This window comes from Colletotrichum orchidophilum (assembly GCF_001831195.1).
Source record: "Colletotrichum orchidophilum strain IMI 309357 chromosome Unknown Scaffold_3.1, whole genome shotgun sequence".
Classification (NCBI taxonomy): domain Eukaryota; kingdom Fungi; phylum Ascomycota; class Sordariomycetes; order Glomerellales; family Glomerellaceae; genus Colletotrichum; species Colletotrichum orchidophilum.
In genome coordinates this window covers 390,451-412,676 of record NW_019172959.1, presented here as the reverse complement: position 1 = coordinate 412,676, position 22,226 = coordinate 390,451, and the positions used below count along the sequence as shown (strand labels likewise).

The window sequence follows — 22,226 nt, the reverse complement described above, 5'->3', positions numbered from 1 at the left end:
GCCCGTCCTGCGTTGCGCATTATCACGGCTATCTGCACTCTGCAGCGATGCGCGCATCCAATATCCCCCCCCCTGGTAGAGCTGACGTCTTCTTGCGAGGCTCGTTGCAACCTGCAGCGCGTTATCACATTGCCTTCACACGCGCATCGCGCAGTCTGGAGGAACAGGGATGCAAGCTGTTGGAGGTAGGACCTGACAGGGAGTTTAGCCCCCATCGGACCATATTGAACCGTTGGAGTATTTCGGAGATTTTCCGTCAACCCAGGGGGTGGTGATAAGGCGCGGGGTCGACGGGGTATCGTCAGTTGTGGGTGCCATTGATTGCGAAATATATGCATGTTGATGTAATGCCCAGGCCTATCTTGACCGGGTCTATCTTGACCGGGAATAGGTTGGACGGGAGCAAAGATTTGACTCGCAGGATAGATCTGCGTCGAGATACTCTGCAAGGCAATCGGATATCCGCACTTGGTGAACCTTGAGTTTGTTACAACGTGAAGACGCCGTTCTATTCAATGCGGTTCCGTTTGTGATTCCGAGAATGCGTCTAATTCCGCTCAATGCTACTGATGCCGTGCCCAACCCATGCTCTGCTACTTTTAATGCCTGGCCATATGCAAGTCGTCCCCCGTCTGATGATATGGCTGTATCCTAGCGCTCATCCGCCTTCTCGCCATCGTTAGTCGGAGTATCCGCCAACGCTCCGTTCGGACCCTCCGAAGCATCATCGGACGGACCCGACGGCTTCTTCGCCTTCAACCCCGTATTCCCAACGCCGAGCGTCAACACCAAACTGAGACCAGAGCAGATGACATAGTACACAAAAATATAATGCAAACCCTGCATATACGCCTCCAAAATGACCACCTTCTCCGCATCAGAAAAGCCCCTCTGATCCAGTGTATACGTTGACGAAGTGAGCTCCGCAATCACCGCGTCCGAGACAAAGTCTTTGCCGTGGAGCTCCCGCCTCAGCGTGTTGGACAAAATCACGCCCGACACCACCAGCCCGAACGCGCCCCCAATGGTGCGTACAAAGTTCCGCAACCCCGTCGTCACGGCCCGGTCCTCGCTGCGCGAGTTGGCGTACATGCCCACCAGCGTCGGCTGCAGCGTCAGCCCTATACCCGCGCCCACGACGATGAGGATCGGAATCAGTTTTCCCAACCCCGTGTCCCGGCCAAAGAGGACGGTCAGCCCGTTGCCCAGCGTCCAGAGGAAGAAGCCCGCGAGGATGCAGGGCATGTATCGTCCGACCCGCAGCATATACTGCCCAGAGAGGATGGACAGCGCCGAGGTCGTGATGATGACGGGGAGGATGAGGGCGCCCGAAACCAGGGGCGGGTAGTTTAGGATGGACTGGAAGTAGATTGGCAGGTAAAAGAGGTTGCCAAAGTACGCCTGGCCCATGAGAAACGTCTGCCCAAAGAGCGCGCTGCAGTGCGGCGCCTGGTACAGGCGGAGAGGCATAATCGGGAGTTTTGCCAGTTTCCACTCGTAGAGCACAAAGAGGACTGCCAGGACGGCACCCACGGCGACGCCCGCGATGACAAAGGGCGACGACCACGGGTACGTCACGCCGCCTCCGGACAGCGGTACGAGAAGAAGCAGGGTCGAGGCCATGTTCAGCGCGATGCCGCCGTAGTCAATCTTTTTGACCTTTTCCGCGTAGGTGCCGGGTCGATGCTTCAACGGGAGGCAGAAGAGGATTGTGACGGCGGCCGGGGCGCTGATGATGGGGACCATCCAAAAGACCCATCGCCAGGTCGATTCTTGGACGACGGCGCCGCCGACAAAGGGGCCGACGCCGTTTGCGAGGGCGAGGACGGCGCCGAGAATGCCTGCTTTGACCATTAACGTCCATCAATTGTTGATGATGTGAGAGAACTTGAAACTTGCCCTGATATTTCCCCCGATTCTCCAACGTCGTGATGTCGCTCACAATGATCATGACGATACTATTAATCCCGCCGCCCCCGATACCCGCAACGGCCCGAAACGTAAAAAGCTGCTCCTTGGTCCTCGAGAAGCCACAAAGAATGTCCCCGACCGCCATGAGCACCAGGCAAACCATGAGCAGATTCTTGCGGCCAAAAATGTCCGACAGCCGCCCGTTGATGAGCTGAAAGGCAGTCGACGCGATGAGAAACGACGTCCCGATCCACGACGTGGCCGTGCCGGTGTCGAGGTCCTCCGCGATGGCCGGCACGGCGGTCGAGACGCTGGTCTGGTCGATGAAGGAGACAAAGAGGCAGACGGAGAGCGCCGAGAAGGCGAGGAGCATGCGCTTCCGCGACATTGTGTTGCGCTGTCCGCCTATGCTCTCCGCATCGCTGTCGTCCTTGGGCTGGTGATGCCCGGCCGGGGCTGGCGGGTTGGCATCTTCGTCGCTGGAGGGCGAATCTGAGCAAAGCACCTGTTGTGATGGTTGTGTGTGCTCGCTCGGCTTGGCGTCGGTGGTGGGTGAACCTCCCTTCATCTTGATGGCCTCGTCTTGATCCTCTTGTTCGAGGAGTCTCCAGGAGGGAGGGCTTGGCTCAGAAAATAGCCCAAGAAATGTCGACAGAGTAGCAGCAAATCTAGATCGATTTCAACAGCTTTCGGTGCCGAAGCGCCGGTTCTCATTTCCCCGGGGGGGAAACTTGCGTCGGCATCGGATGCATGCGCAATGGCTTACTTGCCGCATCCCATTGCGCCAATTCCCATTGAGCCGTTCATCAGAATTCGATCATGGACTTCCATTACGGCCCTACGTAGGCGATCCACCCTGGATATGTCGGCATGGGGTCAGCGCGAGGATTGGTGGCCGTCGCCGCCGATCGCACGTCCGACTTTCTTTGTCGGCACGTTTTGTGCCGATAAAGGCAAGCTATGTGTGTTGTTTCTGAAAGTCGGCCCTAATCCCGAATGCCCTCCCGGGTTTGCGCCGGGCGTATGTGGGCCGCCACAACTTCTCTTTGCGTACGAACATTGCCTGTGCGTTGAGGTTTTTTCAAAGACTTTTGGCGTCAAGAAGGACTATCTAGGTGATGCTGATGGACCAGCAAGGAGCAGAAAGAGCCGATACGGCTTTCGTCGGCACGGGTGCTAGAAGCAGGACTAGGATTAATTGCGCTAGCGAAGATGTTGATGGCGGAATGCTGCTCCATCCTTGATTTTAACTCTGCCGTCGCATACACCTTGTTTCGACCTTTCATGATGCCTTCAAGGCTGTCGTTGTAACTCCTTGCCTTGAATCGCCCTCTGCAGATCACTGGTCTCATGTCGAAGCTATTCACACCGTTGGCCATTGGGCCTCTCCAGCTCTCTAATCGCCTGGCCTTGGCGCCATTAACACGATATCGCGCAGACGATGAATGGACACCGACTCCAATGATGGAGGGTCAGCATACTATTCCCGCCATCGCTCCACCCGTTTAGTATCTGACGCTTGAGGACAGAGTATTACGCCCAGAGAGGCTGTGTACCGGGAACTTTGCTCATCTCTGAAGGAACTCTCATCTCGTACCGCACCGCCGGGCGTCGAAACGTCCCCGGCATCTGGAACGACGCGCACATTGCCGGCTGGAAAAGGGTTACAGATGCCGTGCACAGAAAGGGGTCATTCATCTACTGCCAACTCTGGCATCTCGGTCGCGGCGGCAGAGCCGACGTCCTGGAATCCCTTGGGTTGAATCTCGAGTCTTCGAGTGCGGTGCCCGTTGCCGAGGGCTCTCCGATACCTGTAGAAATGAGCGAGGGCGACATACTGCAGGTCATCGAGGACTACGCGACAGCCGCGCGCAACGCCATCAAGGCTGGTTTCGATGGCGTGGAGATCCACGGCGCAAACGGCTATCTTCCAGACCAGTTCCTCCAGGACACGTGCAACAAGCGAACCGATGGTTGGGGCGGCAGTATCGAGAAGCGCGCCCGGTTCCATCTCGAGGTGACGAAAGCTGTCATCGATGCCGTCGGCGCCGACAGGACGGCCGTCCGTCTCAGCCCGTACAGTGACTTCCAGGGCATGCTCATGGACGATCCGGACCCAACGTTTGAATTTGTGGTCCAGCGACTAAAGCCTCTGGGGCTCGCGTATCTCCACCTGATCGAAGCTCGAATAAGCGGCAATGATGATACAGATTGCGGCGGACAGCGGACGGTGCGTTGGTTGATCGAGCTCTGGGACAACGTGAGCCCGGTCTTGCTTGCTGGTGGGTTGAACGCCAATTCAGCCAAAATAGCCGTGGACGAAACGTATAAGAAGTACGATGTTGCTGTTGTGTTCGGGCGGTACTTCATCTCCAATCCGGATCTCATCTTCCGCATCAAGGAGGGTGTTGAGCTGGAAAAGTACGAACGGACGTATTTTTACACCCCAAAGTTGCCGACAGGATACATCGACTATCCTTTCTGTCCTCAGTTCCAGTCAACTGCAAGGAGTTAAGGGCTCGTTGCGACTTAGGGTAGACGCACATTGCTTCGGCTGAATGAAATTATGAACGGGGTGTCCTCGCCTAGGTAGATATGAACAGTTGTTAAATATTTGTACGAGTTACATTACGCCATCACTCCGAACTGTCATGTCTCGTCGCTGTCAATCGTACACGGTGCAGTTGTCCTCAAGTCTTGCCTCCCTAAGGAACACTTCGGCCCTGAATGACCAGGCCGCTCGCGCGTGAGCCAGACGTGGATCATTATCGTCACTCATTCTTCGCTAACGGTCCCGAGGCGATGCTGTGAGCCAAATCTGCGTGTCGTTCGCAGTAGGAGACTCCTGCTGGACCGGTTCTTCAAGCCATCACCATCGCTGAGCCCTGGACCATCGCTCCTTGCCGATCGAAGTTCGAAAGAGCTGGCTACTCTTCTGATCTTGTCTTTCAGCATGCGAAGTGAGCCTCGCTTTTTCAGGGCGACAGGTTGCGATGTTGGGTCTAGAACGGACATCGCGTTGCCAAGCGACTGGCTTCGAGCGTGAGCGGGCTGATGAGCCGTGGCTATTGGATCTATGCCCAGGGGCCTCGACGATAGGACAGACACGGAAGCTGCGCGACGAACATGCTTTTTGGGGTAGAACATGCTCAGACTTGATTTGGATCTCTGAGGCTGAGATGATAACGACGAGACTGTCGTAGTTGTGCCCAGATTGGCGTGACTTATGGTAGGAGCTGGTCGCTGTTGCGCAGCTTGCAAGAAAAGGTTGGGCTGACTTTTTGTCTGCTGAGCAGCAAGCCTCTGAGAAGGAACCAGAGCTTTACCAGAAGTGTTCCTCGCTATAGGACTTGCGAGAGTAGCCCTGCGACTCCCAGATGTCGATAAAACACCCGTGTTCGCCGTCGGCGTCGACTTTGTGCGCGTATGCGTCCGGTACTTCTCCGGAACTGTCGACCGCCTGAACTCTGGTTGCGAAGGAAGCGGTTCCTCGCCAATCTCGACCGCGGCAGGCGTATGCTCGATATCGAATCGTCTTCCCGGGCGCCGCTTAGCCCGTAGTCGCTTAAGGTACTCCTCTGAGTTCACATCGCGGAAGGACATTTCGGCTGCGGCTCGTTCGGCTCGTCGTTTTGCTTGCCTGTTGAGGTGGGCGACCTCCTCTGAAGAGAGGGCCATCGTGCGTTTCGGAGGTTGGAAAACCGAGTCGGGGTGTAAGTCGGGACGGATCGTGGGCCCCTGTAAGCTCTGTCTGGGTGTTTGTCGAGGTTGTATTATAGGGTATCGTGGACTCGTGCTGACGTTCTTCGTTGTGTCGAAGTTTTCGTTGTTGTTTGGATAGTTTTCAAACGTCCCGTCCGTGTTATGGGGCCGTCTGCTGACCAAGGTCCAATATCATCACTATTCAGTCGAGGCTGGGCGCATTCCAGGCGTGGAGAGGTTTAGGCGGACTTTGGAGTGGAATGTCTCGCTTCGAGGCACGCAGACCTGGCGGGGGTGGTCGGTACGTTGCAAAACGTACGAGATGGAGCAGTTCCAAAAGGCTGAAACTCGAAACGGCCGTCTGAGTTCGTCTAACAATCGTACGAAGGAGCTCCCTTGTCGCTGGTTGAGAATGCGCAGCCTCCTGGAAGGAAATTTACCTGCGACGCCCGCGGTGCTGGGGTCCCCTCCGAGAGAGCCGCGCCGATAGAAAAGTCGTGGCCTGCAGCTCAGAAAAAGAGATTACAATGTGCCATATCGACGTCGCAGAATATTCAAGCACGTGCTGCGAGGCTGCTGCAAGGAACCGTCCGTCGAATGTGTGTTTGGAACTGTGTCCAGGACAACGTCAAAAATGTCGAATGTTGGGAATGGGATGGCCCTGGGAGAAAGGAGGAGCTTGGGGCAGCTGGTCAGTGGAGGTTGGCGATGGCGGGTGCATTGGTGGGACGATGTTCTTTAACTACATATGTCTACGTATGCATATTTCGAGTATTGATATTATACTCGATACAACGATCCAAGCCCATAAGTCGGTGGTTTACCAACACCAGCGACCACATCGCCAACAAAATGACCTTCTGGAAGCTTCAATGTTACCTATCATGAATATTCCAGGTTAAATAAGATGGATTGCTGGCATGAAATTTTTCACTGACGGCTTTATCCTACCGTCTCAACTTGACTACCTCGGGCTGGATAAAAGTAGACCAGTACTTTGAGATGTTGGTAATGATTTTCCAATTTGTTTGGCATGCCTCTCTATGTGTGCCAGTATCTGGTCATTATGCATAATAATACAATGTCATCAAGTCATTCCTCGGAGCACTTTGCCCGCAATCCATCTACAACTTGGCCGCATCCTTGGGGTTCTTGATCTCGACAATCAGCTTGCCCGTGTTGATGCCCTTGTACAGGTCGACGAGTCCTTGCTCCGCCGCCTTGAGGCCGCCCTTGACCACCGTCTCCTTGCGCTTAATCTTGCCCTCCTCGAGCCACTGCGCGAGCTCCTTGCGGGCCAGCCCATACTCCTGGACAAAGTCAAAGACGATGAAACCCTGCATCTTGATGCGCATGGTGATGATGTTGGCGTAGTTCTTGGGGCCTTGCGGCGTCGCCGAGTTGTACTGGCTGATGCCGCCGCACATGACGAAGCGCGAAAACTCCTTGGCGCGCGCCAGCGCCAGGTCGAGGATCTCGCCGCCGACGTTGTCAAAGTAGACATTGATGAAATCCGGGGTGGCCTCCTTGAACTTTTGCTTGAATTCGGGGTCCTTGTAGTTGAGCGCCACGTCGAAGCCGAGCTCCTCCGTCAGCCACTTGCACTTGTCATCCGAGCCGGCGAGACCGACGACGCGGGCGCCCTTGAGCTTGGCAATCTGACCCGCAACGCTGCCGGTGGCACCCGCGGCGCCCGAGACGACGACGGTTTCGCCTGGCTTGGGGTCGCCGACGCGGAGCATGCCAAAGTAGGCTGTCAGGGCGGTCATGCCGATGCCGGAAAGGTAGTCGATGGGTTGGGAGACGGCGGGGAAGGAGGAGACGGGCTCGACGCGGCTGTCGTGGACGACGCTGTACTCGGCCCAGCCGCCAAAGGAGGGGAGGACGTCGCCCTCCTTGGCCTTGGAGGACTTGGAGGCGATGACACGGCCGACGGTGGCACCGCGCATGATTTCGCCAATCTGGACAGGGGGGAGGTAGGAGCGGCGGTCTAACGTGTGGTTGTATTAGCAGCTGCAAAACTGGGTTTTGGGTCATGATGGGGACTTTTTGACATACCGTTCAACCAGCCGCGCATGGCGGGGTCCAGGGAGAGGTACCAGTTCTCAATGAGAATCTCGCCATCCTTGAGGTCTTCGGCCTTGGGGATGGGCTTCTGCTCAGTCTTGAAGGTCTTGCCGGGGATGATTTCGGCCGTGGGACGCTCGGCCAGCACGACGGAGAGGTTTTGTTGCGACATTTTGGGATATGATGTTGAGAAAAGGGGGTATCAAGGAAGACGAAGAAATATGTAGAGCTCTGTATTGTCGAGATATTTGGAGATGGACGCAAACACCACAATATTCGAGACACAACTGGTTCACAAAGTCTTTTCAACCCGAAAATGGTTGGGGGAGCAGCATCACTTTAGTACTCGGGACAACTCCAGCCTTTTGAGCAAACTCAGACTTGGTTTGCTTCGTGTCCCACGTTCCCTCGTTCCCCTCGGGCTTTTCCTCCGCCAGTTCCACCGTTTCCACGGATTACACTTACCCCTCCAAGCTTCAGGGCCGCGCGAGCGTGAGGTGCGTGAGTCGTTTGCACCGGTTTTTTTGCCTTTGGGCTCATGTCATGACTTCATGCCCCGCGCCGGAGCAGGATGACCAAGAGGGACATTGGCCCGCACGAGCTCCGAGGGACTCGACGAGCTGGCGAACGATCGAGGAATGTTCTCCGGCGCACGGAGCAGGGGCTAGTAGGGATGGGGCCTGGAGGCGTTTTTTTTTTTTTTTTAAACTGTCGCCTCTCTCTTGACACACGGTGACACATGTGTGTCTGGCAAACTTTCTGATGGAGTGGTGGATGGGTAACCAAAAAAAAAATGGGTGTGAGCGTGTGGGTGCGGCGTGTGGTAGATTTCCCCGGAGTCGGAGGGTCTGTTCGGCCGGACATTTTCTCTCCTCTGGGCAAGGAGGGGTCAAAGGAGTTGCGTACGGGCGGCGGGCGGGCAACGCGCAAACCTGGACTGCTCCGAGGGGCAGGGACGCGAAGTCGATATGGATATTGGTGTCAAAGGTCTCTACTCTTAGGTTAGGCCCGTCAGGGAGACCACAGGCGGCGGGTTGCTGCGTCTCGTCTCGTTCCCGTGGTGGGGCTGGGTTGATCGGACATGACGACATGCCGAGGCATGAGGCAGCGGCACCTCAGCCTGTCATCTCTGGCTCAGCTCTGCATCGGGGCCTGTCTTTTAGGATTATCGACCTGTCGGAAGTACATGTAGCCTGGTTTGAGAGATGGCGGCACGTCTCTCGTGAAAGTCGAGGGAACAGGCTGGCATTGTCATCAGCCGCTCTCAGTGGCAATCGGTCGGTAGTGTAATTGACAGGTCTCAGGGTCCCCCGGAAGCGACGCTGCAATGCTTGCGATGCGGCCGATGCGACCATGCGGGAACGGGGACGTCGGGAACGGAGATGTGCTGGGGTGCTGGGGTGCTGGCCGTTGACCGTTCCATTCATGATCCCAAAACGAGGTTCGCGGGGTGGGTTGAGACTTGAGAGCGGGTTTGGGCGGGCCAAGGATGTGCAATGCCGTCCGGGCTTAGAAATGCACTTTGTGAAACTGGAAGCTCCAGAGATGATCGGGTTTGTAGCCCACCACGTTGTCCGTACATGCAGATACTGACTGGCATATTGCTGTGCTGCTGTTGGGCTGGCCCGGATGTACGACTAATCATTGCTGATCGAAAGAAAGGAGGAGTGTGCGAGTGCGAAATGGATGCAGATGGTGGCGGACGCCCGCCGTCTTCGAAGCCGAGGCAGTTCGTGGGGAATGATTTTTTTACCTTTCTTTTTTTGGCTTCACCGACGGTCGAAGCTCCCGATTCAGCCCCGTCCGGGCTTGCAGTTCGGCCAGCCGGCCACCAGCCCTCCATGCCGTTCCAGATCAGCCAATCATACTGATGTGTCAGCGCCCGGCCTGAACCTCGGGATCGTGCCCCACTACCTGACCGACACGTACCGAGGCGGGCCCACTTCCGCTACCTTGATGACTCGGTCGTGTTCGGTGAGAGTCGGTCAGACATGGGAGTTTTCCAGCGATTCATTGACGGCATTTCGAGGACCAAAAACTAAGGCGGCGACTACTTTAAGTGATGGCACATGAACCAAATGGACTTCAATATCATTAATCAATTCAGCTTGATAAAAAGCTAGAGTTCTGAATTCCTGGGTCACTGATAGAACAGGCAGAAAGGGGTATTCCAACCGAGTTTGCAATATCTCTGCCATTCTGGGTTGCCCAGATACTTTTTTGAGGGCAAGAGCATGAGTAACTTTATTTTATTAAATGATTCAGTTGTATTCCAGTATTTTTCTCTGGTTCGATAGCCAGGGAACTTGAACGACTTTCCACAAAGTCTTCAGTGTTTCCTAAGCTCCCGTCCTGTAGAAGCGGTGGGCGAAGGGTGAATAGCTTCGAATGCAACATGTGTACATCCCCAGTCAAGATCTGAATGTTCATCATGTAACATAATTGCAAACGTGTCACATTGGAGATTCCCTTCTCTTGTTGTCAGAAGTACGATGGAGACCCAAACAACCATAATCGTGAATATTAAACTTCACTGCTGCCGCAGATACCGTTGGTAAACTTATTTTTGCACAACAGCAATATGACTTTCGGACTCTTGGCTTGACTTGAACCTTCCAATTATCTCACAATTTCTTCCAACCTGGGGAAAGCCCTGATCTTCGCTACAGATTACCCCAAGAATCTCCCAATCATTCCCCCAAATCACTCAAAGAATTAGCAGAAGTTCGTACATCACCTCACTAAGTTGCAAAATAGCGCAGCACCTATAGCCGTCCAAATGGCCGAGCCCTCATGCGAAGCAAAGACCCTGGTCCTGCCGCCCCAGGACCCCAAGACCCCGGGCGATTCAGACTACAACTCGAATTCTTCCCGACTTTCCACCCGAGATCGTGGAACGTATCATCTACCATCTGTGCCAATTATGCCAGTACTTCGATCATTGTAACGAGCCCACGGCTCACGGTCGTAGCGCCCTCGGAACTTCATCGCGACGTGCCAAACCTTTCGACATATTGTCACACCACACCTGCGACATAAATCCAGTTTGTACCCTATCCACCCCCCGAGAACCGACAGGCATGAAGCCCATGTTTTACAAAAATTGGCGAATCAAAGAACCGAGGCGGCTCTTTGGCCAAAGTTCGATACTTTGAAGCAATCTCTAGCTTCAATTTTCAAGGACCCATCCAGTGCAACACCGCTCCGGCTGCATCCCAGATTTATACGGCCGGATCGGACAAATGCTAGCATCACCTTCGAGTCTGGAGAGTCTCGACATCATCTTCTGCATGATCGACAATGATAATGGCTATCGATTGCTCAGCATGCTACCACTCGCTGTCAAAAAGATCACGATCTCTGGAGTGAACAAATACCCCATGCTCTGCTTGGACCGACTCCTTACAGCAGCTACTATGAACTGCCTCCGCGAGATCTGCCTAAGTTGCACGGACTGCTATCTATATCAGCTGGAGATGAAGGCTTAAAAGCAGCGATTGACAGAGGCTTGGCCTGGCATAGACGAAAAAAGTCTGATTTCTTTGAGACATGACTTCAAAGAGAAAGGTGTGGCATTCTTTGGGATCTAAAGCTCTTCAATTTGGCATTGGGAATACAGAACTTTAGCAAGTGCTGGAGATCAGTTGGCAACCTACACCTCCTCTTACAGTAATACGTCTGCATCATCAAATAAAGCTCCCATGATGTTTCGAACAGTTTCTCTCAGATTCGCCTTGTTTCCCCTGCCGAAGTCATGGACCTCACTCGCGTCTTGCCCGTCCCTGAAGCGCAGAGTTCACAGGCATTGGGAGTACCACTGGTTCGCGGCTTGGCACGTGGAACCAGACTGGCAACAAGTAGATCCGGTAAACCCAGAGCCACCGCACTGAGCCCACTTCGCAGCGCACTAGTAGAGATAAACGTGTTAGTCATGGTAAGCCGATGGGGAAACGTTTGGGTCTCACAGTTCCATCCCCGCCACCACTGCTAGGAGGAGGGCTGGTCACAGGAGGGCTGGTCACAGGCGGGCTAGTGCCACCGCCGCCACCACTATCCGAAGCACCGACGGTGATTGTGGAAGAGCCGCTGCTGAAGTATCCCTCCGTAGCCACAATCATGTAGTCGTGCGTGCCGAGATTCAGCCCCACCTGGGCCCAGGCGTTGAAGTGGTTGCCGGTCGTGACGGTTCCGCCGACGCGTTTGGTTTGCCGGACGGACCAGTACTGCTGGAAGGTCCTTGTGCCATCGATTGATGGGGCGTTGGTTCGCGTACTGACGTAGATGTCGTAGGTTCCGCCGTCGCTGGTAACGGTGCCCTTCTTGGTGGCGCCGCTGGAAGGGTTGTATGTTCCGAAGGACTCGACGATGTAATACTATGAAAAGTGTCGGCAGATATTCGTCAGGTCAGAAATATCAAAGCGAACCTCAATCAGGGGGTTTCTAGTCCAGCCATAGATGGCGAGGTAGCTGTTGCCGTTGGGGTTATAGCTGCCAGAATACGTGATCGTCCTGAAAGATAGTGCAATGTGAGCAAAATAATCAAGGGAGTCTGTACATGGGTGTAATATACCTCGGACCACCAGGATTCCAGCCTTTGCCTCCAACAAAGTTGCCACCGGTCTGCCAGACAACACTATATTGGCCACCGGCACCGTTGGTGTAGGTTACTTGGGAACCTCCGTCGGTCCACCACGAGTAGTAGTAGCCATTGTGTGTTCCCGTTGACGAAGGAGTTGATTGTCGTTTCATCAACTCTCCCGGGGCCGAAAGAGCCCCGGTCACGACGGTGAGAGCCAATAGAAGGGACTTCAGAGCAACCATGTTGATTGAATTTCTATCGTGCTACAGCAGCCTCGAGCAGTTTGAGGTTCAAGCATAGGAAAAGATTTGAGCTTTATATTTGTCAACTGCCCGTGCTGTGTCCACACAGCTAGGGAAACGCTACTCAACCCATGCTCGGTCTCGCTTTACCTCTGTAGCTTGAGAACGCGGAGTGTGACACACATTTCCTTCTTGGATATCGGTGCTGGTACCGCTGCTCCATCTAGTTAACCTGGTGTGCCACTAACAACCGATCGTGCACCATTCTTGGGTTCCATACGGGTACAGTGTTCCTTCGTCTCATTACGAAGCCTCTTACAATTCACCCGGATCCAAGTACTTGGCATCGTTCCCATCAAGAAGGAGGTTCACTTTATTGCGTCAAATTCTTCTGTTCGGCATCGTCCCAAGAACGTGGGATTTGATATGCAAATATTCTGTTCCTCACCGTTAACATCATTGAAGTAAAGGGTTTGTTACCCTGGCTCGCTGTCACGAAATTTAGGTCCTCGAGGAAATGAAGCCATGCTACGTAATTATCAGACACCATGACAAGTTCGGGGTATGTCAGCAAATACTACCAACAGATCGTATGTCAGCAGGCCCCACGTCCAAACAGGACTTGAAAAAGGGATGCGGAATATAGAAGCCGAATATGTTCAATAGTCTGCATGGACTTCTTTGATTCAGCTGAAGGTATTTAATATGGAACTGACGGTTTACCCGGCGGCAAAAGAATGGGGGAGGTCGCCCCGCTGACATTTGCCGGTGAGCCTCCCAATCCAGATTTGGTCTTCAAATAGCCGGAGGTCAGCCACGCGATATGAAGTTACACTGGGATGAGACTGGGATAACCCCACAACTGCATTTTTCTCCAAAAGAAGATCGAAGCGCTTAAATTTTCTATGACAAACCCACGGAGCATCACCGAGACCCTCCGTTTCTGTTTTGGCATGGTGATGTGTTTGGAAGGGAGCCCTCCGGTTCACAACGTGAGTTGAGTGCGGCACCTTTGATACATGTGATGCCGGATCCTTGAGATGCGCCATATTTTATTTGAGGGTTGTGGCCTATAACCCGTCTTTTTTGATGCACCTACATGTACTTTAGGTGGTATAGGTGGTAAGGTGGCAGCCGGTTCGTATGCTCCGCCTCACGGTGCTCGACACCGGACTCGTAGGCCTTACAATGGTAAAGAATCCATTTCCAAACCCGAATCAAAATTTAGGTCTAACATTATTACCTGATAGCTTTCCAGCTTTTAAAGACACGTACGTGTGTTGTTTCCTACGCAGGATTCCAAGTTGGCACCAATCCAGAAGCTAACGTTCATCTCGCGCGCGCTTTTCCATGAGAAGGGAGATCCGGCTGAAACTGCTGTAAATTTTCAGATAGTTGATTAAATATGTATTAACTATTCTGAAGTTGACCACCAAGGAGGTCGGCTGGCCTGCAATCTTGATACTGGTTGCTATGATTATGTGTGTGGCCTTCTATGCAGCCGGTCTGGGCTATGTCCCATGGCAAGCAAACGAATCCCTTTCCACAGAGATTTGAGATATGGGCAAGATGATGATAGAAAATCTTAATTGGGCTCTAACATCATCGTTTTCTTCGATATTTCTGTAGATGATGCGGGGTATGACTCCTTTGGGAACCTTGGGTCTATATGCTGGGCTATCGTTTTGGGCTGGGTGTTTTTTGTCTCCTGCTTCCCTGAAGTGACAAACATGACCTTCGAGAAGGTCAGGGGTGTTTTCGACGAACATAAGAGTGACATATGCAGAGGAGTGGCGTAAGTAGAGGAAGCTTGACGTCCAAGCTTGTGAGGAGGAGAACGCTCTCTGAGGAATGGACAGATAGTGGTCCTTCTTGCTAATCCACTCAGCACTATACACAATAGCACGGGCAAGTATTTGAAATCTATTTTCAATCGAAGACCTTGAAAATGATGCCCAATGTCTCTTGCACTAAACCGGGGGCTTTCTCAGAAACGAAGTTTCGATTCCCGTCAATTAGCGACGCCCATCATCCCTGTCAGATCAACGTGACGCTAGCGTGATGATACATGCCTCCCCGGGTCTTAACGTATGAAGCATCGCTGAAGGTGTCGTAGTACATGCCCAGCCGCCTATAAAGGGTGTTTCCCTGCACCCCATTGCCTGATGCAGATAGCACCAGGCCAAAGTCAACACGCAAGTTCTCATACGAGTCCGATAGATCCAGATGAGCAAGAGATGCTCTGTGAGTGGCTGCGTGCGAGTCCTCTACCCTGTCTGGGAAGTATTTGTTTCCCGTCTCCCGACCCGCCTGGTGACTGTGGATCCTATACAGATCTCCCTGTCGTCCGCGCTCACTCCAGCCATCTGCCTCGGTCTGAGATAGCCGACGAAGCAAACATGAGAGAGTGAATGATCCAGAGACTATCCGCCCGAATTGCCCGTCATCTTTCCAATCAACCGTCGTGAATGCAGCCGGCCGAAGAGGTATACAGCGTCCAATGGCTTTGGCTTCGTAGAGAATTTTCCTTGGTTTCGTTGTCAACTTGTACTCACTCAGTGGCCAACAAATCCTGCTAGGCCCGCCAATTGAGGCCCAAGAGAAGGAAAGTGATGGCGATGCTCGATGGACATCGCTGTTGACAGTTTCCGAATTATATGTGACAGGCTCCTTGATGCACCACAATAGATCGTCTATCTCCCACTTTTGCCAGATGCCAGCATAGTATGCGCATCTTATGTCTGTTGCAATGAGCTTCGCTAGACCGGAGATAGCCGGGAGTCTATCAGATTCGAAGGTGAGTCTTGCAGCACAGTATTCCCTAATGAGTTCGCGCCAGCGCCAATAACTGCGCGTATCATTCTCCTTCTGTTCTGAAGGGAGCTGAAGAGAAAGCCCCTTTTTGGAGTTCAGAGGCTCGGTGTCGATATAATGAGGACCGTGTTCTCTCTCCCCCCAAAGCTCGCCTTTTTCATGTTCCCGACAGTCCCAAATAAGGCCTGCTTTGCCAAAGTATAGTGTCCTGGGCGAGAAACCGCGTTCTTGGAGAACCCATCCTCTCTTATTTAGTGGCTCATTTCTAACTGAAACATTGTAGTCCAGGTCCCCCGAGTGGCGTAGCAAGTGTTGAGTATCCCATTTTTGTCGATGTTGCGGTGGCCGTATAGTTGCAGCATAAAGGTGAAGTCCGCCTGGATATCCGCAACCACCCAGGGCACCCTGGAGACTGCACTTGATGAACATGAATGGGTTGCGAAATCTGTAGAGACCATCATTGCTTGTTGTACCTGCCAAGGCGGCAATATTGAGGTGGCAATTCTCGTAGACTTGGCCCATCGAAGCAGCCTCGATCTCCCAGTCGTACAAAGAGTCTTGGATGATACACAAGGCGTCGATCCATATGTAGCGATAACCAAGTGACTGGGTGAGTCTTATGGCATCTTGCCATGTCCTTGGCAACTCGTGAACCGAGAATCTGTCGAACAAGCGGGCATAGTTCTGTGTCGTCAGTTTGACGAAGTCGGCTCCGCCCCAGGCGTGACTCAGGGTGACATATTCCAAAACCTCTCGCCTCTGCCGGTCACTATGTTGTTCGCCGACAAAAGTTTGTGTGTAAGACCTCTTTTGAGGTGCGCGGCACAAGCGCAGAGATTCAGTCCCAGAACTCACATCTACAAAACGGGTTGGTAGAAACTCTCTACTGTGAATTTTGTGCGAGGATTTTCTGCATGCTTCGTGGTTTGTGACGCAATCGTTGATCCACGATTCGGCGAGTTCAAGGCTTGGTTGAGAACCTGTCCAGACGCTGATCGTATCGCTTGTTTTGACATCTGTCTTTGCTTCCGAAAATGAAGCATCGATCGGGACGTCCGAGATTGGGTTCTTTGCAAAAGTGAGGTCGAGTGTTAGTGGACCCGTAGACAACATGTGACCTGAATTGGCCTTCACGAGGGATAGTTGAATTTCGAGGCTTGTCCGTTGCTGTCGCCACGAAGACCGATTCCAGGAGGCAGCATACAGAGGAAATTCTACCATTACATTTGGTATCAGATCCAACTCGAGGCTTTCGGCGGACTCGGCGAGAAGCGGAGGAGAAAGAATCGTGAGCCAAAAGAGAGTGCAGAGGTGGCATTTGTTCTTGAACGATGTGTTCAAACTCCGAAGATTGCTATGGAAAGGGAAGATTTGAGATACTGATGCCAAGTCTGCAGACGAGTCTTTTGAGTCCTCTAAATCTTTTTGTTCTTCTTTTCCGGATGGGACGTTGGTAGAGGTTATCTGGTTGACTGATTTTTCCAGGTAATTGCGGAAGGCGTGTGTGAACCCGATGCACGTGGCGCACAGATAGTTGGGTGTCACGACGTCTTCCTCAAGAAAGTGTCCCGAAATCGGATCTTCCAACATTTTCGTCTTCAGTAAAGAGTCTGGGCTGACTACATGTGACTATCTACGTAGTCCTTAGAGGTCGGCCCGTTTGTAGAAGGAGTTTGGGATGTCCCGGATCGGCTCGGGAGTTGCGTGATTGAAAGCATTGGAAGCAATAGAGTAATAGTTTTGCGGGGTTCACAGCAGCGCTGGTTTGTTTGTTCCAGCCTCTCATGTACTGGCGCTACGTCCCATTATAATGAGGGGGCACCAATGAACGAGGCCGGCCACGCCGTAAGCTGATAGGCAGCAACTGCACGAAGTAAGCAGACAAGTTAGCTCCATCCTCGAAATGTGGACCAGGGGAGCACCGTTATCTTCAATCCCCATGAAACGACATAGCAATCGAGATTGCAGTAAAGAGCTGACCTGAGTACTCGGCTTCACACTTTACATTGCGTCTTTTGACGCACTGGTTTTCTTTTCGCTTCCAAATGCTAGAGTCAGTGCCAGTGACTGACGACTGTACCTTGGACGCCGCAGAAATCTTTAATAGACAACAGTCCTACCAAAAGAACGTCAGCATTCATGACGTGCCGAGTCATCTACAGAATCAAAGTTGATGATAATACTGCCAAGTAAACAGGGCAGTCATGTCAAACCGGCAGAGTCGCGGCCGGACCGATCAGGGAGACGTCGGGAAGGGCAAGTCACAGCGTCGCCAGTCGCCGGATTCGGAATACTCTACGCAATGGGACGCCATAGCATGCGTCTTGGCGCAAGTCCACGACCGAAAGACTGTCGAAGAAAGCTTTGAGTCTACCTATCGACGCATCTACAAAGTTGTGCTCATCCGCAGAGAGGACAAGCTCTTTACCGACACGATCAAATGGCACGAGGAACGACTCCAGGTCATCTGGTCCAAGCAGAAGGGCAGACTTATAGGAGCAGGTGGTTTAGACTCGGGATCGCAAGTCAGATTCTTGCAAGGGTTTTTGGACGTTTGGATGAGTTACTGGGAAGCAATCAGTGTGTTACCCGATCTGCTTTCATATCTGGTAAATATCCCTGAATCAATGGGCCCGTCCAAGAAACGTTGAACCCTCACGCGGGGCTCCACGTATCAGGGACTTGTTGCCACGGGGCCATTCACTGACGAGCCTGCACAGGAACGCGTGACGAAACGCAGCCTTCTAAACGAGTGTATGAATATCTTTCTGGCTTCCATTACAGCCTCCGGTTCATCATCGGGATCCGTAATAGACTCAATCGCTTTTCTCACTTATTCGCACGTGTACGTCCGACCACTTCAATCTGACGATCCTACCATCAGGGTTCATGATCTTGCCGGTTCTTGTTATCGAGTCATAGACGGTCTCTGCGAAGTCGGAGGAAAAGATAGCCGACCAAAATTCATAGACCTCATCGAAAAGAACTACCTCGAAAGGCTCCGCGGCTACTACCAGACATCAGCAGAAGTCCTCGCATCGCAAACCTCAGTTGTCGATTTCTGCTCTACAATCCGACGTTGGCTTTTGGAAGAAGAGTGTCGCTGTCATGTTATCCTCCCCCGGCACATGGATGAGGATTTGCAAAAGCTCGTTGTTGCTGTCGCACTTGAGCCGCATCTTGATCGGATAATTCGCAGAGATACTCAGTCAGTATTCAAGTTGCTTGATGATGGCACTACCGGAGACCTTGGAATCGTATACCAGACGACCAAATTGGCGATGGAGGGTCCGAAAATTTTGCTCAAAGTCATGGAAGAATGGCTGTCGGCTGCTACAGGAGTACTACTCGGCTCGAGTGCAACCGCAGAAAGCAAACTTTTGGATTTGATTCGACTGGATATAAAGGTTTATAATCTCCATGGCCAGGCTCTGATATCGGATCCAGATATGGAAAAGATTATCATCACGATCTTGGTCAGTCAAATTAAGGGATCGCTCAGCAGCAGCGAGGGAATCGAAGCGTGGCGGAATTTCGAAGCAGGGAAGCTTGGTTCTGCGAACGAGCCAGTCATTGTAGACAGGATTCGATTCTACGGCTCCATGATAATGAGGGAGCCGGAAGGGGAGAGAGAAAACTAAACGCTCCCCTTTGGCTAAGAAAGACAGTTGAGGAGTATGATAATGACCGTGTTCAGAGTTGAGCTCAGAGGCTTGGATGATCATCGCAGAATTGTTACTGAATCGTTAAAATCAAATTGATTATGGGCATCAGGAGTAATGCATTAGCTTCTCTATTACATTGGGGAATCGCTGCTAGTACAGTAATGGGACAAAGAAAATCTTGGGTATACATGTGTGCGGCCAGGCTCACTACCGACCTGACAAAAACGTCTTCCATCGCTCTATTACCTCGTCCCTTTCAGCTACAGTCGACCTTCTGAAATCTTCGATGCCTTTCCGTAACCGGATGAGCAGCACCTCGGCATTGAGCGAAGTAAGCCTGTGTTTTGAAAATTCCTTTTCTATTCCCTTTAATGTGTATCCAGGAAGACCAAAAATAGCTGCGTTGTTGTCAGTGAATATCCTTGAAAAGTCAAAGAACCTCCCTCCTAGCACCTGGGAAGGGGGAACGAGCACGTATATACTTACCAGCAAAGAGATTAAACGCGAAACCACGAAAAGCCTGATAAACACCTTTCCCAAAGCCCTTTACACCCTCTTTCTTGGCACCCTTGTAAGGCTTCATGACAATACCGCTAAACGCTTCCCACGTGCCCAAAACAAACTCCTTCCCCGATGTCCGAAGCCCGGTCCCGAGGCTGGTAATCTGGTCCCGGCGCCGCACCTCGTGCCCGATGAAGCCGTAGGACGGGAAGTTGTGAAACCCGTTGGCCACGTTGTAGAAGACCGCCACGGGCGCCTTGAGACCGGCCTTGGCAAGCTCGATGCCGTACCGCCCCGTCGCGCGGGCAATCTCCTTTGGCCGGTCCCGTTTGCTCAAGAGTGTCGAGACGGCCGACTGGCGCCTGCCTTGCTCGTCCACGGCGGGGGAGCCCATCATCGCCATCTCAGCGGTCGGGTCGGCGCACTGGAGGGATTTGGTGGCCATCTTCATGGCGATGGCGTTCATCTGCTTCGGCGTCATACTGTGCGCCTTTACGACGCGCTTCAAGTGGCCGGTCCCTACCTCTCCGCCGCCTCCTTCTTGGCCCAGTTCTGGCTGCACGTCTGATCCCTCGCTGGGTTCCGCCGACGGTTCACGCGTGGTGTTGCTTTCCTCCTCGGGCTGCTTCTCGTGCTGTCCGGGCCGCTGGGCTTCTAGATCGATGGCGTGCGTCCGTGTGTGGGCGGCTTGGGGCGGGTTCTTCAAGCGATGCGAGTAATCCGACGTCGCCACGCCGATGTCCGTGAAGAAGGCCGAGACCGCAGCCACGAGGCCGATGAGCGGGTGCTCGGCGCCCTCGTCGACGTACCAGTGCTTATGCTTCAGCAGCGTGAATTCGTGCGGCTTCATGTACCCCTTGTCGACGAGGCATGCCACCGCAAAGTTGCTCAGGTGCGCGCCGGTCTTTTTGTGTCGCCAGTTCGCCAGCCTCTCGGGGCAGATGTCGCACCGCATCGTGTCGAGAGCTAGCCGTTCCTGAATATCCCTCGCCGTATCCCCCGCGCCGTCCTCCTCTGCGATCTGCTCCGCCATTTGCTGCACCGCCACCTGGACCTCGGGCTTGAGAGCGAAAGTGATGCTCGTGGCCAGGGTCTCGGCCGTCATCTCCTTGAATGGCACGGGGGTCGGGCCGGCGCCTGCGCGGGCGATCATCTGGCCCCAGAACGGTTGGTCGCCGAAGAAGGGTACCACGACGGTAGGTCGTCCGCATGCGATGCCCGCTGCGGACGTGCCGGCGCCGCCGTGGTGAACGACGGCTGAGACGCGCTTGAAGAGCCAGTCGTGCGGGCAGTTGCCGATGAGGTATACGTTTTCCGGGACGTCGTCGCCGCCGCCGACGCCGCCCCATCCCTTGGAGACGATCGCACGGACGCCGGCCTCCTTAACGGCTTTGAAGATGAGCTGGGTGAGGGCTTTGGGGTCGTCGACGACAATGGAACCGAAGCCGATGTAAATGGGTGGTGGACCAGCCTCGAGGAAGGCGGTCAGGTCTGGCGGTGGCGTGTACTTATCGGCGAGGGGGAGAAATGAGAAGCTGGTTATGTTGATGTGAGAGTCCCAGTCAGCTGGCTTGGGGATCAGAGACTCGGACCACAGAAAGGTGTAAGGGACGCGGAGTCGGGGAATAAGTTGGCATCCCCATAACGGACTGATGTGATCGAGACCCAACGTCTGTGTGCGGAACTTGTTGATCAAGTCGCCAAGTCTGATTACATGTCAGTGACGGGTAAAAGGCTGCATAGGAAGGCAAAGTGACTGACCCTTGCCACGTTAAGAGCTCCATCATGATAAACGACAGGTAGTTGGCGGCGCTCTTGTCAGCTTCACCATAACTCATCGAGGCCAGCGGGTGATGAAAAGCTTGCGTCGGACACCAAGGCATCGTAAATACCAAGTGAAGTGGAATGCCGAGCTTTTCCGCACAGTGAATGTGAGCCATGGACGGCGGGTTGGCGATGATCGCGTCGGCGACAAAAAGATCATCTACGTTGAGCACGGTGGCAGCCGTCGTGCGCTCGCCCATGCCGTCTCCCGCTTCTATACAACTCCTCCACGCGCCGTCAATAATCTCGGCCATCTCCTTCCTGCGGTGCTTGATGTCTCCGGCCTTGAGGCTCTCCCGGCTGGGGAGCAGTCCCGGGTTCTTGACCATGTAAGCCATGAGCGCCTCCGGGTCGCCGCCGATGCTGAAGAACTCGACGCCATTGGACTCTACGAAATCCTTGAAGACGGGGTGTGTGCAGATGCGGACTCGGTGGTTGTAGGGCTCTTTCATGAGAAGCTGCGCGATGGGGATAAAGGGCTGGACATCGCCGCGGGATCCGACAATATGTATCGCAATGTTCAGCCGCGGGCTCCCTGACGGCGGGTGCTGCTGTAAATTTTGGAGGATAACGCTGCTGCGTCGCCGTAGCCGGGCCTGTTCAAACTCTTCATCGTAGTCGCCAGAGTGCGGTCTGAAGGCGCCTTCAAAGTCGCGAAACCAATGCGCCAACTTTTGCGGATTCTCGTGGAATCTCACCCGTACGCGTCCATCGTTGCCGACGTTGCCGGATGAGGTCGTCTCTGAGCGACCGCTGTCTCCCAGAGCAATATGGCCCAGTCCCTTTGACTTGACGCGGGTGAGTGCCATGATGGAACAGGCTCAATGGACCTCAATGGAGCCCAGACCCAGTGCGCTGGGCTGGCAATAATAAATGCTTAATCAGTCGTCCAGACCTCTCATATGCGACGTGATGAGATGT

The 22,226-nt window shown here is 53.5% G+C and overlaps 8 protein-coding genes across 8 annotated transcripts; 2 read left to right on the top strand and 6 right to left on the bottom strand.

Annotated features, from left to right (window-relative positions):
• Nucleotides 1-651: 651 nt before the first annotated feature.
• Nucleotides 652-2,479, bottom strand: CORC01_00523 (major facilitator superfamily transporter; the record flags this gene model as incomplete). Its single annotated transcript, XM_022612180.1, has 2 exons — nucleotides 652-1,841; nucleotides 1,960-2,479. 2 exons carry the CDS (start codon nucleotides 2,477-2,479, stop codon nucleotides 652-654), a joined length of 1,710 nt encoding a protein of 569 aa, XP_022481319.1.
• Nucleotides 2,480-3,261: 782 nt separating this feature from the next.
• On the top strand, nucleotides 3,262-4,426 carry CORC01_00522 (NADH:flavin oxidoreductase/NADH oxidase; the record flags this gene model as incomplete). Its single annotated transcript, XM_022612179.1, has 2 exons — nucleotides 3,262-3,382; nucleotides 3,441-4,426. 2 exons carry the CDS (start codon nucleotides 3,262-3,264, stop codon nucleotides 4,424-4,426), a joined length of 1,107 nt encoding a protein of 368 aa, XP_022481318.1.
• Nucleotides 4,427-4,686: 260 nt separating this feature from the next.
• On the bottom strand, nucleotides 4,687-5,589 carry CORC01_00521 (uncharacterized protein; the record flags this gene model as incomplete). The annotated part of the gene is made up of 1 exon (XM_022612178.1): nucleotides 4,687-5,589. The coding sequence occupies one exon, from the start codon at nucleotides 5,587-5,589 to the stop codon at nucleotides 4,687-4,689; it is 903 nt and encodes a 300-aa protein (XP_022481317.1).
• Nucleotides 5,590-6,737: 1,148 nt separating this feature from the next.
• On the bottom strand, nucleotides 6,738-7,852 carry CORC01_00520 (zinc-binding dehydrogenase; the record flags this gene model as incomplete). Its single annotated transcript, XM_022612177.1, has 2 exons — nucleotides 6,738-7,603; nucleotides 7,672-7,852. 2 exons carry the CDS (start codon nucleotides 7,850-7,852, stop codon nucleotides 6,738-6,740), a joined length of 1,047 nt encoding a protein of 348 aa, XP_022481316.1.
• A 3,624-nt stretch (nucleotides 7,853-11,476) lies between these two features.
• On the bottom strand, nucleotides 11,477-12,501 carry CORC01_00519 (glycosyl hydrolase family 11; the record flags this gene model as incomplete). Its single annotated transcript, XM_022612176.1, has 4 exons — nucleotides 11,477-11,587; nucleotides 11,646-12,053; nucleotides 12,105-12,189; nucleotides 12,251-12,501. The coding sequence occupies 4 exons, from the start codon at nucleotides 12,499-12,501 to the stop codon at nucleotides 11,477-11,479; spliced, it is 855 nt and encodes a 284-aa protein (XP_022481315.1).
• Nucleotides 12,502-14,538: 2,037 nt separating this feature from the next.
• Nucleotides 14,539-16,905, bottom strand: CORC01_00518 (TOL protein; the record flags this gene model as incomplete). Its single annotated transcript, XM_022612175.1, has 4 exons — nucleotides 14,539-14,877; nucleotides 15,133-15,283; nucleotides 15,586-15,727; nucleotides 15,789-16,905. 4 exons carry the CDS (start codon nucleotides 16,903-16,905, stop codon nucleotides 14,539-14,541), a joined length of 1,749 nt encoding a protein of 582 aa, XP_022481314.1.
• Nucleotides 16,906-17,519: 614 nt separating this feature from the next.
• CORC01_00517 (cullin-3) lies at nucleotides 17,520-18,956 on the top strand (the record flags this gene model as incomplete). Its single annotated transcript, XM_022612174.1, has 2 exons — nucleotides 17,520-17,924; nucleotides 18,036-18,956. 2 exons carry the CDS (start codon nucleotides 17,520-17,522, stop codon nucleotides 18,954-18,956), a joined length of 1,326 nt encoding a protein of 441 aa, XP_022481313.1.
• Nucleotides 18,957-19,187: 231 nt separating this feature from the next.
• On the bottom strand, nucleotides 19,188-22,114 carry CORC01_00516 (glycosyltransferase family 28 domain-containing protein; the record flags this gene model as incomplete). Its single annotated transcript, XM_022612173.1, has 3 exons — nucleotides 19,188-19,378; nucleotides 19,467-21,187; nucleotides 21,243-22,114. The coding sequence occupies 3 exons, from the start codon at nucleotides 22,112-22,114 to the stop codon at nucleotides 19,188-19,190; spliced, it is 2,784 nt and encodes a 927-aa protein (XP_022481312.1).
• Nucleotides 22,115-22,226: the final 112 nt, after the last annotated feature.